Raw genomic sequence first — 14941 nt, forward strand, 5'->3', positions numbered from 1 at the left:
AGTCAACTAGATTCACGGAAGAGCAACTGGTGAAAGTGAGTTGGATGGATGAGGAAGGGATATTTGCGAATTCATAATATTTTCATTTGATACTTCCAGCACTAAATACCGTGGTTTGCTTTAAAGGAATCAAAATGCCATTGTTCACACAGAATCCTTTCGACCAGGATGTTGGTAAGTTAATCCGCTGTACAATGTTTGTTAGTTATTTATATCGGAATGACCCAATATTCAGAGCTAGGTAGTTAGCTAACGTTGGCTAGCCATCTTCGAGGGAAGTTTATTGCTTACTAGCTGATTAGCTATCTAACTAGTTAAACACATTTTATTTTCTTGGATTGACTAGCTTCTAACACTACAGCTGCTTGCTTATTTATCTAGACTATATATCTTTTTGCCTGTCCTGCTGGTTAGCTATGTTAGATTGCAACAAAAATTATGCTTCAACAGGCTGAGAAACATTCTCAAATGTCAAGCTAGCTAGACTCGCTACGCAAGACGATGACATGTACTAAAATGTGTTGAGTGCTAGGAAGTGATCGAACAGCCTTTACCTGTTAGTTGTTGTTAGTAGTACTTAAAACCTACTCAACTGTAACGCAAATTGTGAGAAGCTGTGTTAGTTAGCCTCTTCATTAGCTCTAGCCAACTCGTTACAATGTTAGGTTCTGCCTACTTCCGTAGCTATTTAGCTAGCTGTCAGTAAATTCAAGAATGTCGGATGAAATCTCTAAAGCGCCTTGATCGCTTTGATGTTGTTACTGTACTCATGTCAGGTGACACCTGGGGTACAGGTTGATCTCAGGATGGAATGTGACGTTAGCTAGCTAAGTTTGATTAGCTAGTTGGATAGTATAATTGCAAACTTAGCTTTCCACTAAGTCTTACTCTTACCATTAGTCATCGCAATGGTGATAGGTAGGTAATTTAGTTACAGTCCGTAAAGTGTAGCTACCACGAACATGGACGTAAGAGAACAGACTAGCAAGTCATTTCCAAAAGTTTTGATGACGTGTTACAAATTTGACAATTATTTAAGTTCGGTAACTATTTGCTACAAAACAAGGTCGCATGAGAGCAATATCGAGTTCGATAGTCAGTATTATGTGCCAAAACTGAGGCATTATGGTAAAAACAATTCATATTTAGTAATTATTGCTCGAAATGTAGCTGTAATTTTAGCTTAAGGCACTTTAGGTTGTGGCGAATCGCGGCCTTTTCGTCGCAGGAACGGAGTAGCTCAACAAATGGATTATATTAGCTTTGATTCATTGCGGTCACAAGGACCAGTGTGGCGCTGACGACAGCAAATGCGTCGTCAAGACAGGTCAACTTCTTAATGTTTTTAGGGTTGCACGTCAGTCTAAGGTCAATAATTGATTCACGTTTATTTGATAGAGGCTTTACAATCAGGTGGGCAAAGCGCTTTTTATAGTGGACTACTTCCAGAATGAAACAATGAGACGACAAGAAAAAAACCCAAGTGAGAGAAAATGGGAAAACTGAAGAATTGTTTCTTTTTTCCCCGCAGAAGGGCAGAATTATCTTTGCATGGTCTGTGGCAGTTATGTTCACCTTGAATTTGTGCAGGAGTTATCCATCACAATTGTTACTTTTTCCCCCAGGAGTGTGCTGTGGACTTTAAGGGTTGTTAGATATAGAAGCTCATAAAAAAGAAAATAGTCGTAAGACAGATGCAGTTAGATGCAGCTCAAGGACAAAAGATAGTTAATCTTAAGAGCTGTTATACAAATGTCATATGCAAATAATTATGTTTTGCTGTTTATTTTGTGCTATGCTAATGTTGATATTTTATTGTTTGCATAAGGTGGAGGTTCTTGGCTAAAGCTCCCCTGGCATAACTTCCCGTACATTTTCCTGCATTAAAATCTAAATGATATTTGGTCTCACAATCAAACATTTGTAGTACCTGGAAATGGTGTTGTGGTTTACTTGGGAGTAGTCTTCTTAAGCCTGTATTCAGGTTTCAGGAAACAAAGGGTAAAGTAAATACATTCTGTGGTGAAGGGTAAACTAGTGTATGTATAGGGCTGTTTCAAAGAGCCTGTTTGTTTTTATCCTTTCTGTCTAGTGTGCCCAATATAGGGCCGGATGTGTGTGTGCTGAGAATCTGTAATATGCAACCCTTACTGACCTTTTCTATTGGCATAGGAGCTTAGTTTTGTAGCTTTGCTTTGTGTACCTCCCAAATGAAGTGTGAGCATGTCCATCTATGCCTGTTTTGCATAATGTGTCATATCTTCTCACTGCATTCTTCCTGATAGGACAACACAATGTTCTATTAGGATCGTGGGACTGTAGAGTTATACTTACACTTGCAGCTTGCAATGTGTATAGTTCCTTCAAAATAATGTCGCATGATGCTAACACTTATTTGTATGATACAGCATTTGCAAAACTCAAATCCATGATTTGCACCAAAACAACTATAATAGTAAATATCATTTCAGTTGCATGTAGGAAAATAGATTGGTCTGTAAGACAAACAGGGTTTTTTTCCCCACCATGTTACATCAGTTTCTCATTTTACTAAAGACAAGTTGTTTGCATTTACAGAGAAAGCAACCAGTGAAACCAACACAACAGATGACTGGGGCCTTATCATGGATATCTGTGACCGTGTTGGGACAACACCCAATGGGTAAGCTGGAATCAGACATCCTGTCCACGCAAGGAGAAGCACATTGTTTTGTGGGTCTGAGTCCTGACAGCATTTCCTTCCTTTAGCTAGCCTTACATGCATATTGTGACAACTGTGTTATTTACTGAGATACAGAATCCATGAATAATCCTTAAGTGCGGAAAGGGCCTGTTGTCCACCTTTCCGTTATGTAATGACAAAGTCTACCGTGAACTGACTGAACAGGTGAAAAACGCTGCTTTTTATTGCTTGCCCTTCGTGGCTACATCATGTCTGTATAGTCCACGGCTGTCACCAGGTCTGATGTGTGGCCTGACACAAGCGAGGCTATTCCTCTTGAAGTCAATGAGTAAGCAAGAGTCCTGCTTTCCTCAAGTATCCCATGTTTCTCAAAGTGATTCCAAAGCTTTTTTTTCATAAATGTAAGATAAACTACTAACAGTTTATCATTTATTATATGTATGTAGCTGAGGCTTGAAATCCCATGTACGTTTTTGGGAAGAAGTCAGTTTTGGAAAGTGAAGCACATGTACAGTACCAAGCACACGCCAGTGGCCTTTATAAGCTGTGAGTTTTAGTTTATAAGTGATTCATTGAAGCACTTTCCCTGGGTTTTATTTTCTGCTAAATCCTCCTTAAGTCCTCTTAAGAATAAGAAATCCCCCGTCCGTTTGATGGCTTTGAAACCTTGCATTTCATTTGGCCCAGGGTTTGAGTAACTCTGAGGGGGGAGATTAAACCTTCAGTCTCTTCCTCCTGGAGTTGGGATCGCGGCTGTAACTGTAGTGTCTCAGGAGTCTCCTGGAGCAGGAGTCCTCAGACTTGAGAACCTATAGTCCTCTTTACTGTGATTGCATTCTACCATGTCGCTTTAGTATTGAGAATCAGTATCACTCCAAAGAAATGAATACTACATTTGCTTCATCATCATAGGGAAATCCAGTGGGGTCCAGAAAATATGGTTACATAAGTACGGGGTGAATGTCTGATTTAAGACTGTATACAAGATTGTATAATAATTTGTTTTATGTATTTGGTTTGATAGCTGATTATTTGTGTGAAGTAAATGGTGCTGGATACCTAAAGAGCTCTCGTTAACTGTATTGTCTGAACCAATGCCCCAATTAATATTGTTTGTCAGCCTTCAGATGAGGCATTAACCTCATTAACTCTAAGCCCTGCCTGACTGTGGACAGTGAAGATCTCAGGGTGTTCTTTAATGTTTTGGCCAAATTTCCAATCTCAATCTGCTCCTCAAATCATTCCCCAGTTTAATCGGCAAAATAAATCCATCCCTCCTCACCTCAGCTGATCTGTGGCAAGCATCACGGTGCCGAATGGCATGCATTACCCAGATAAGGGCAACGCTGTAGTGCTGATAGAGGCAAGTCATCACCCTCCCCCCTACATAAATGCAAGTCATTCGTTTGTTGTTTTTTTATCATCGTGTTCTTTTTGTCTCTCAGTGCAAAGGAGTGCCTGAAGTCCATCTTGAAGAGGGTCAACCACAAGGTCCCACATGTTGCCATGCAGGCCCTGACCGTAAGTCCCAACGTTCCATAACCTGCTTTTTTCTAATTCAGCACCCAACCTAGGAATAAAACAGATCTCCGTCAGGTGATCACATGAGGACTGGACTGAAACCCCAGAAGGGAGTTAAATTATACATAAGCAAAAGAATTTGAATTCATAAAAAATGGTCTGACTGTGTTTACGACTGTCCTTGAGTTTGACTGTTGCCATCTGTCATCCTCCAATTTGCAGTGCTGTGGTTTTAGATAATCAGCATTTTGAGCTGTGTTTTGCCATTTTTTGTTTTGCCAAGTCAACGTGTGTTTTTACAGTCTGAGTCACATCCTTATTCTATTATGAGGTGAATCCTATAAGCAAGATTTTCTTTATTCATTGTGGACAAAGCCAGGGCTGTGGGGGGTGGAGTTGCAGTTGTGTAGAGAATTCACTTTTTGCTGCCTTTTTTCTGTGCCACTGGGCCCCTGACGATGTTCTGAGATAATTAGATTATTTTTGGAACGTGCTATATTTTCTAATCGACCAGACACTTTTATGAACCTTATAAGTCAGACATGTTGGGACGCTGTTATAGTTGGTAGTCAGTCGTGTTTTTGTGAAGCAACTGCTCACCATGTGACATGGCAGCTTTTGAGTCATTGTCACATTTTATTCTGCTAGGAGTCACACAGGCAGTGTATTTTTAGACTTACCTGTGAACTCAAAGGAAGTAAGTTCTGTTGTCAAAACCTGCAGAAGATTAATTTGTGTCAGACTGTTCTTGCTCACTTGTTAATGACTTTTATCATTAAAAGTGTATTCTTTGCTACTTTGCTATGACGCAACCAGTTCAGATTTTTTTTAAGGATTCTGTCGTCATGGAATCAACATTCTAATTGAGTCGTCCTTACTCAGAAGTCAGTATAAATGAATGTTCCGTAACTTTGTAATCTCTTGCTTCAGTGGGCAGTATTTAGTGCCAATGACAAGTCATCAGCCGCAGTATTTCCTTTTCAAATGCTATTAAAATGAGCAGGACACATAAAATCCTAAATCTCATTTTAACATATTAAATTTCTCCTGCAGTTGCTGGGTGCCTGTGTCTCAAACAGCGGAAGAATCTTTCACTTAGAGATCTGTTCGAGAGACTTTGCCAGTGAAGTCCGGGGCGTACTGAACAAGGTACAGAAATCCTTTTCCCAAAATTTAATAGAAGGTTTCCTTGATGGATTCCATTATGAAATGTGTTCTGAGTGACTATAAAAGGAGGCCTCTGTTGATGGTGGTGCGACACTTTTCTGTCCTGAACCGCTCCAGGCCCACCCCAAGGTCTGTGAGAAACTGAAAGCCCTAATGGTGGAGTGGGCTGACGAGTTCCAGAAGGATCCCCAGCTGAGCCTCATCGGCGCCACCATCAGGTCCCTGAAGGAGGAGGGTGTGAGCTTCCCCCCGTCGGGCTCTCAGGTGCTCCATGTGTCCACTGTTCCCTTTGAGCCGTTGTGTCTTTGGACAGCCAAATGAGCAGAGGCACTGTCTGGTGGAAAGAAAAAAACACCTGTAATTGTTTGAGTCTGTTGGAAAGTGCAGTCCCAAACCTTAGCAATTTGCCTACCTTCTGAATACTGTGGCTCACAGGCTGAGTGTGGTTGATGTATCGCATGGACAAGGATGTTGTGTTCTGTCAGCTGTACAGGGTAACAGGTTTGGCCATGCCGATACCACAGCTCCATGCGCTACTGACTCGGCCTCGCTTACCAAGCATGAGCAAAGTCAGACACAGCTGAGATAACCGGTAGCAGTCGCTGTGAGGAATACATGTCGATCAGCACCTGGCTTGCTGTGGGTAATGCTTGCATGAGTGAAGTGTGTATGGAGCATGTGGATATCTGGAAAAGCACAGCGGCCCTTTAAGTGACACTGTGAGTAAATACACGGGATGAAAAAGCGTGGAGCATAGGAGTGATCATTCTGCCACAGCATTTGCATTTCGTCCTCCTCTGGACAACATGAAGGTGTGTCGGACAAACATAATGTCTGAATAAGTGAGACCATGTTTGAAAGCCTGCTCTCTAAACATTCTACCACCGAAACCGACTCTACCCCCCATTAGCTCCTTCCTCTGTACTGATCCTCTTCCTCCTTTGGTACTGATCCTTCTCCTCCCTTTATACTGATTCCTCCCCTCCATTTTTACTGCCATAGGTACTGTGTAATGCACTACTGTAGTGTGTGTATGGAAGGAATTTAGTGTGGAATTTGTTTGCTGGTAATATTCATATATTCATACAGTACCATTCACTAATCCGTACCTGAAATAAGATTGAGTCTTCTTTTTATATGCTAATAGGAGTCAGATTACATGGATGATTAGAAACAATATGTCTTTGCAGTGGCCAGAAACAACACCTAATGTTGTTTCCATTGGTATCATGTCATGTTGAACAGTCAAGGGTTGGTTACATATGGTATGCATCCCTCAGTTTGTGTGTCTGCTGGTGTTGATTAACTGAAACAGGAACCTGGTTAGATTTGTGAGCAGCATTGGACTTTGCCCCATAACCTTTTGCTTCCTGACATATTGTCAGTGTCATTTTTTTTTTTTTTTGTGAGAGAATGCAAAACCAACACCTCACGAACATCTGCTGAAAGTAGTCTCTCTTCTGCTTTGAGGAAAATAATATTTAACTAGTACATTTTAGGAGATCTATTTTTGTCCACATCAAAATGATTGAGTTTCATGAAATTGAAAATTAAATAGTCTGACACAGTTTTGAAACTAATGTACACTAGAGTTAAGTTCAATGTCCTAATTTCTTTGAGGCCACCATGGGCGTAGTACCGGTGTATTACCTATAGGTGGCACAGAAGCCATAGACAACCTGGGCGCATGGAACGTTGAAGCCCGTTTGGTCCAGTGTTATATAATCTGAGACAGAATTTAGTTCTTCACTAGATATTTGAACATGATTATAAAAGCTAAATGAATTCTGGGTAACGGTGATCTTACTGCAGACTTTAAGGAATTGGTAAGTAACTAGGTTATCTCGCGTTTAATGAGTAATCGGTTGTTCCATTTTCTAGGCATGCAGCTTTTCACAGAGGATAGTTTGGTAGTAGTTGGAGCATTGTACTTATGGGTCATGGCTTGTAGTCCTTGTATTGACAGTGCTGTTTTACCTGTGAACAAGTTGCCTCAATTTCTCAAAAAATCAGTAAAAGAAAACTCCTAGTCCAGCTATAGTCCATATATATAGTCCAGCTATATGTCAGTTAATCTGGTAAAGGGTATCTTTAAGCTAAGCAGATGAATAATTAATAAAGAAGCCAACAGATGGGTTTGCTGTCTCTGACTGGGAGGGGTCCAGATGCTTCAGTTCGATTCTCCGTACAATAACTCATCCATCTTTGTTGATGACAGAGTTCCTCCAGCACAAAGGCCACCACCTCTGCCACTAGTAAAGGTTCAGATGACGATGACTTGGCGAAAGGTAAGGGCCTGATTCACTGACCACTCACTCAGTCATTTGCATTTGAACAGTTTGGTCATTTGCATTTGAACAGTTGACTCTTCAGACATAAAAAAAATAGCTAAGCTGGGAAAAACACAGGCTTACCTTATGTCTTCTGTGCATCCAGAGAAATGCTGGAAGATCTGAGAATGTAACTTTAAAGGAAAGCTAAAGGAATTATTTTTGTTTTGGAACAGCTGAAGTGTTATTGTCTGTGCACAAATTCGACCCAATTTTTTGCAGTTGGTGCAAATGGATTTCCTCGGCCGGACAGTTTTTGTTTATTTTTGAGTCATTTGGTCGGCCTTATTCAGGGCGCTTCACACAGTTATTATTAGACTGCTTTTACTGGAGCAAAGTGTGTAAAGTCCTGTTACCATGGACACAGAAGCAGGGTTCTATCTCAAAGCCCTGCCTAGAGTGCAGAGCCCGCAGTGCCATCCCCCTGATGTGGTCCCTTTGTTGATGACCTGATTCTCGCATTGTCCTGCAGCCATTGAGCTGTCTCTGCAGGACCAGAGGCAGCAGGCGGAGACGCGGCCGCTGACCGTGCCCGCCGACCCCCCCTACAACAGCAACAACGGCAAGGACTCCCGCAAAGTGCGCGCCCTCTATGACTTCGAGGCGGCTGAGGACAATGAGCTCACCTTCAAGGCAGGCGAGCTCATCATCGTCTTGGATGACAGGTAATGTGCCCGTTTGTCTTGGGAACCAGTACTGAGAACTACCCCCTAGACTCCTCATTGTGGCTGACTGCATCAGACTGGATCATATAAGGAGGCCATTTTTTGATCTAGTACTCCATATAATGCAAAAGAAATATAATTTGACAAAACTAATAGGACATAGTAGAATACGGTTTATAAAGTAATCCTGACAATGAAATGAATACATCCTGTGGCAGTCTTTTTTCCCTTTAAAATGCAAGCGAGTGCATTAAATGTAATAAATTACACGAGGAATTCTGCTCATAGGTGTCTTGAAACGATTGTTTGGTTTTTATTTGCTTTTTGACTGCTTTGTGTCTGCTTTGGACGTTGAAGATGAGTAATGACTATAAATGTCTGACCATAAAGTGACCCAAACTGGTGGAAAGGAGAAAACCACAGAGGCGTGGGACTCTTCCCATCCAACTTTGTCACGACCAATCTGAACGCAGAGCCCGAGCCAGGTGAGAGCGTGTTCCTCCTGGCTTTTTCCCAGCATGCTCTTGCACGCATCTTCTGTAGTTCCTATGCAGAACGCAGGAAATGAAAGCCTGTTCTGTTCTCTTTCACAGTAACGTTTGTGGAGAAGTCTCCTCCCCCCGAAGAGACCAGCCAAGAAGCTAAAGCAGAACCCGAGCCTGTGTTTATAGATGAGGTGTGTAGTGTCCATCTGTCCATCCATCCACCGTTCTCCTCAGTTTCAGATACAGGCTTCTGTTTTCATTCAAATCCGTTGAATTATTTCAGTTTGAAATATGAATTGTGAAGGGTTTTTTTTGTACAGCATTGGCAGTTATGACTGGTGTATTCCATGATCATCAAAAGAGTAAGACAAATAAATTGTATACATGATAATGTCAAATAGCGATACTGTGTTAGAGTAACTGAAGTTACTTCAGCTGTGATTTTGATGCCACCAATTCCTCAGTGTCACTGTTATTAATGGGACTCATTTTGTCATGAGCCATCCTTTGTTAATGAGTTATAGGGCAGTATTCATCTGTGCCAGTGTAGATGTGTGTCCTGTGACATGTGTAAGACTGTGTGTGTGTGTGTGTGTGTGTGTGTGTGCGTGTGCGCAGGAAAAAATGGACAGAACACTGCACTTGCTTCAGAACACGGATCCTGCCGACACAGAACCTGACTCCGCGGAGCTTTTCCAGCTGGAGGGTAAAGATCATTGTCCAGTGCTGCTTAAGTCTAATAGTCTAACAGCTCGGTGCATCTGAGTCACAGATGCCAGCTCTTCAGATATGCTTCTGTCAGTGTGCACCACTTAGCTGCTGGTTTTGTGTACATTTACATTTACATTTTGCCATCCTGAGGGACTTTCAAGGAAGGAGTCCAATGTGCAGCTAATAATTGCATGAAAGATGGTACATGCAGGAAGCAACTGAGTGCGCTCAAACACGTGTTCAGCCCCATATGCGGCGCTATGATAACTTCTGTGCATTAGTACATAAGTGGGTATTCAGTCCGCAGTTGTAGATGGCCAAAGATGTAAGGATCTCTGTCTTGACTGCTTCTTCTGTACAATCATTTATGTTACCAAAATGTTGGGTTGATTTGTTTCACCTTGGCCACCTTGGGTTGATTTGTTTCACCTTGGCTAATTGCCAGCATATAATGATGTGAAATCCTATAATGATGCTCTGAAAAACATCAGCCTTTGATTTGCATGCAGATAACCCATGTGTTTGGGTGCACTGCGGACACGGATATGTACTGTGCTGACAGATTGCTCTTGCTCCTGTTGTAGATGCGTGTGAACAGATGAATCCAATGATTGATGAGAAGCTTCAGGAGATTGACAGGTAAGGATCTGTAGCTATGACTGTTGCTCCAAGGGAGAAAGGTATTTTGTTCTTTGTCTGTAAAAACATTTATGCATTTATGTAGTGGTTGATCAATTGTAAATGATAATCTTATATAGCCTGGTGTATGTATTCTGTGAAACGTAAAAGCATAGGCTGATATGTGTCATGTTTTATGTGTCTAATTTTATATGGCATGTAGGTAAATGTGATTGACTGTATCATGTTACTTTAAAAACACAGAATACCACCCCGTGATCTAGTCGTGATAGTTAGCTAGGGAAAGAACTGCATCATGTCATATGATAACCAGTCTTGTGTGGAATCTGAGAGATATCACACAATGTGTGCTTTATATGTATGAGTCTTTTTTTCTTGTGATTGTATTACTGAAAGTGTACCAACTATGAACAGATTCATCTATTAATAGCACATTTACAGGAACATAAACAGATACTGAGGCCCGTTCATAGAATTGGGTCAGTTCAAGTTAAGTACCTTGCCCAAAGCTGAAGCAGCAGTATCCCAGTGGTTGAGCAGTCCCCCGCTGAACTCTTTGACCCCCCCCCCCCCCATCAGAAAGCATTCGGAGCTGTCGGAGCTGAACGTGAAAGTCCTGGAGGCCCTGGAGCTGTACAACCAGCTGATGAACGAGGCGCCTCTCTATTCGGCCTACTCCAAGCTGCAGCCCCAGGCCCACTACCCACCCACGTCAGCGGCCGTCCCAATGCAGGTCAGAGCCTCGCTGGGGAGTGACTGTGGGAGAGATGAAGGACACGCCGCCCCCCCCCCCCCCCTGCTGCCTGCTGCTGGCGGGGGGTGGGGGGTGGGGGGTTGTCTCTGGTTCCTTGACTATCTCTCTCTCGCATTCAGACAATACAGATGAACTCCCAGTTGAAAACAATGCAGGACTGCTTTTTTTTTTTATCCAGCTGTGCTCATGGTGGCCCCATTTCCCATGATGAATTATTTTTATGTTCATTGTGGAGGGATAAGAAGAATGCCTACTCCTGTCGCACATATGGTTGTGCTACAAAAAGCGCTGGCGCCTTTTATGGAGTCATGTTTGCAGAGTAGTGGAGAATTATCCTTTTATGATTTATGAAGCTTGTCCTTTGAGTTGCCTCAGAAAGTTGGCGTACACGGCTTATGAAGGGCGCCGAGAGAGAGATATGAATGAAGTGGGCTAGGTTGAGTGCTGAGTGTTTGTACTTGTTTGTGAGAGCTGCCTGGGTCTGATGGGTCTCTTCCTCTCAGGCTTACATGGGCCAGCCTCAGAGCGGGGCGTACATGGCATCAGCGGTGCCTCAGGGCCCCCCCGGAGCAGCCTACAGCCTGGGCCCTGACCAGGCTGGCCCCCTGTGCTCCCTTCCACCCACCGTTAACACACCTGTCACCAGCCAGACAGCGCAGCCCCCCTACATCAGGTACCTCTCTCCTTATCACAGCAGAAGCACGGTTACTACTTAATCTCAAATGAACGTTAGCAAATTTTGATTCGACATTGTAATTGTTCTGTTTAGTTCTATTTATTCAACATATAATGTTCTTTTTAGGCCTCATTTTAAAAGATGACATTAAAGAAGTTGCCAGCTTCTGTTGTTAAAGCAGTATTTGTCTTGCATGCTTATGTTAATGGGAAATTGTATTTGAAGTATTTTTTGTCGTACCGTTTATGATTGATATAGGTTTTCTACTTTTTAACAAGATAAAGGGAACACTTCACACAGTATCTGATTGTTGTACGCTTTACCTGAAGGCACTAATGGTTGATTTTCTTCAGCAGTGGGGTAAATGCAGCGTACATGAGCCAGGCCCCTGGAGGTCCCGCCCCTTACCCACAGCAAATGGGTGTGGCAATGGACATGTCAGCCTATCAGAACACTAACCCCAGCATGACACCAGCTTCCTACCCAATGGCAGCTCCCGCTCACCCTGGCACCCAGCCTCAGGCCACTTACTACCAGCAGCCTCTACTCTAAGCCAGTGCAATAAAGTCAACTCAGTCTCAGTGGCTATCCCTGAAAACTGTTCATCAACAGCAAGTTAGGTTGCATGATTTTTCTTTTCTCTTTATTTTTTTCTCCGCCATGGAGTTAAGGGTTTGCTAATTTAGTTTGCTGGAGCAGCAGTCAGTGGTCAGTATGCAGAGCTGTTGTCATCTGTTATTGAAGAAGGACCACAGGTGCAGAGAGGCATATCTGAAATGAGAGCCATTGTGGTTTAGTGGAGTTTGAAGTGTGCCCTAAACCTTCTTCTCCTTTACTTCTGTTTCCAACCTCCAATTAGAGAGTAGTGGCAGCTGCTGATGTCTGAGTTGTTCATGCTGTGACCTGTCATCAGCATTTTTTAAACATACGCGATCATTTGCAACATTGAAAACCAAACTTTTCTTCTTAAGCATTGATAGCCTTCACTGTAATATACAGCAGTAACCTCTGCCTGCAGCTGAAAACTACAAAACACATTAATTTGAATTTTGAGTGTGAATTAATTGGGGTTCGTCTTCTTTTATTACGTTAGCTGACAGGATTAATTTTCTATCCGGTCAAAGTCAATATTCTATGGTTGGGGAAATAGTGGATAAATGAAAGCAGTGTAGCATAGCAACTGTCATCTGCAGATTTAGTTAAAATTTTTATTTAAAAAGCTCATGACAGATGATCAGCTGAGTGATTATTAAAATCAAGAAATCAATACTATTAACAGTGTCCACCAAAAATACAGAACTGAAGTAAAGCCATATAGCGGAGGCGTATGGTGGATTAAAACCTTATAGGCACTACAGTCTGGTTCATCAGTCGGACATCAGTCAGAGCAAAACAGTAGGCTCCATATTACTTTGCCCCCTAAAGGGTGCAAACAGGTACAGTTTTGTTTAAAACAACATAGCTATGAGCAGTACAAGACAGATGTGTGTTTTGACCTGTCATATATTGGTACACAACGGGAAGGTTGGTCTTATTTAAACGTCAGTTTTTCCACTCAATTTTCCTTTTCCACTATCGTTCAGATGTCAAGGACTACATCTCCCAGCTGACATGGATAACGGTATGAAGATGAAAGCCAAAATGCAATGTAAAATTCTTGAGGGTAAATTATTGTGCATTGCAAAGCAGGTAATTCCAATGTTTAAATGATTGAGGCTCACCATTGACATCAGTAACAGAAACAGTGAATGCAAGCGAAGAGTACAGCCCAAACAGAAGCAAAAAATATTTATGATGTTTTTTTTTTCTTTGTACACTTTTCATTTATGTGTCAAGACTTTTAGAACATCTTGGGAATGGTCCATGTCTTTAAAAAGAATCTGATCCATTCTGGAAAAAAAAAGCTTATTCCAAGTTTGTGTTTTGGTCCACTTAGTTATCAGTGTACTCCTGTTAATGAGAAGGTCTGCAAGCCTTTGGTAGTTAGTGTTTATTTTTTTACATTGCTTTAATGTCTGTCTGCTTTACAGTTGTAGGACCTGTGTGAAAACGATGGATGTTGTTGACCATTGGTTCAGATAGCTACAGTAGAGAATGACCCTTAATATGCAAATAATAGATTCTCTGCACCATGCGTGATGGAAGCTGTAGTTAGGCTTTTAATTTAATATTTGTAAATTTCAGCTCTTGTTCCCAGATTTGTATTTTATCTGGAATATTATTTTCTTTGTGGAAGAAATGTAATTAGGTCCTCCTTCAATGGTTTTGAAATGTAAAATGTATCTTTGATTTTTTTCCATTTTACCTTTGTGTCTTATCCAAAATACAACCAGAACAGACCAGTCAACCACCTAGCTTAAATGCTGACAAACAGTTGAAGTGTGTAGTCTTTTAAAATTAAAAAAGGAAATGCTAATCCATTTAAGAGGCCTAGAGCGCTATTAGGCTTGCAAAAGCAATGAGCATAGGTAAACTTGCATTTTGGGAGAGAAATTAGAGGACCAGAATTGATCAATTCTGTTGTATTTGTTTCCGGCTGGTTGAGTTATGGTATAAATGAGGAAATTGTGTACACATTGTTTTCTTTACCTGTCACATGAAGTTTATTGTATATTAGATGTAAGATATCTTGCATTGTTGGTATTGCACCTTAACTTTATAAACATTTCTTTGCCACTGGATGCCTTGTTTTCTTTAAATTTTCAAATAAAAACAGACAAAAATAAAAATTCATTTCAGAAGCTGCTGTATATCTAGGACTATATATATAGAGGGAAGTTTCTATCCAGTACTGGCATATTCTCTTATAATCCATGTTTTATAACATCAAAATTCTCTATATCTTGTGTTGTCATTGTAAAATGTTTCATTTGTAATAACCAGAGAATACTAAAAAGCCTTTAAAAATAAAATTACCCTGTGTTTCAAGGTTTGATCCAGCTATGGTTGATTTTCAGTATACATGTACTTTTTCCCTGTTTGATTATAAGAACATTGTATGAATAATATTCCGGTCTCTCTTTTTACGTTTTATTGTTAATATCCATGTTGGTCTGTAGATATGGGATATGATCATAATGGGAAATGTTTGTGTGTGTGATATATGGTTTTCAGTGTTCATTGTTTTCTTTATATGCTCAGGTTTGAATGTATTGAAAACTGTTATGTGGTTTGTTTTATGTTCAGAGTCCTGTGGCAGAGCAATCAAAGGGTTGAATGGCAGCATCTAATATACAAAGAGAATTGCAATATCTATGTTGAACTTCAGAGCCAGTATTTAATAACACTGAGGGAAAATGAAGAACAGTTT

The 14941-nt window shown here is 41.2% G+C and overlaps 1 protein-coding gene across 2 annotated transcripts; it reads left to right on the forward strand.

The window, feature by feature from the left end:
• Positions 1-21: 21 nt before the first annotated feature.
• Positions 22-14441, forward strand: stam2 (signal transducing adaptor molecule (SH3 domain and ITAM motif) 2). 2 transcript variants are annotated; one of them, XM_036545854.1, is made up of 14 exons: positions 22-174; positions 2578-2662; positions 4129-4204; positions 5258-5353; positions 5489-5635; positions 7590-7659; positions 8174-8366; positions 8757-8851; positions 8960-9042; positions 9470-9557; positions 10147-10201; positions 10781-10934; positions 11459-11628; positions 11988-14441. In XM_036545854.1, exons 1-14 carry the CDS (start codon positions 135-137, stop codon positions 12181-12183), a joined length of 1548 nt encoding a protein of 515 aa, XP_036401747.1. In that variant the 5' UTR covers positions 22-134; the 3' UTR covers positions 12184-14441. The 2 variants fall into 2 exon arrangements, with proteins under 2 accessions (XP_036401747.1, XP_036401746.1); XM_036545853.1 differs by having other exon boundaries at positions 11985-14440.
• Positions 14442-14941: the final 500 nt, after the last annotated feature.

This window comes from Megalops cyprinoides, chromosome 14 (assembly GCF_013368585.1).
Source record: "Megalops cyprinoides isolate fMegCyp1 chromosome 14, fMegCyp1.pri, whole genome shotgun sequence".
In the NCBI taxonomy this organism is placed as follows: Eukaryota; Metazoa; Chordata; class Actinopteri; order Elopiformes; family Megalopidae; genus Megalops; species Megalops cyprinoides.

Coding starts and splice junctions, on each gene's coding strand:
- stam2 (XM_036545853.1), top strand. CDS start 135: ATGCCATTGTTCACACAGAATCCTTTCGACCAGGATGTTG. Junction 175..2,577: donor TCCTTTCGACCAGGATGTTG/GTAAGTTAATCC, acceptor TTGCATTTACAG/AGAAAGCAACCAGTGAAACC. Junction 5,636..7,589: donor TCCCCCCGTCGGGCTCTCAG/GTGCTCCATGTG, acceptor TGTTGATGACAG/AGTTCCTCCAGCACAAAGGC.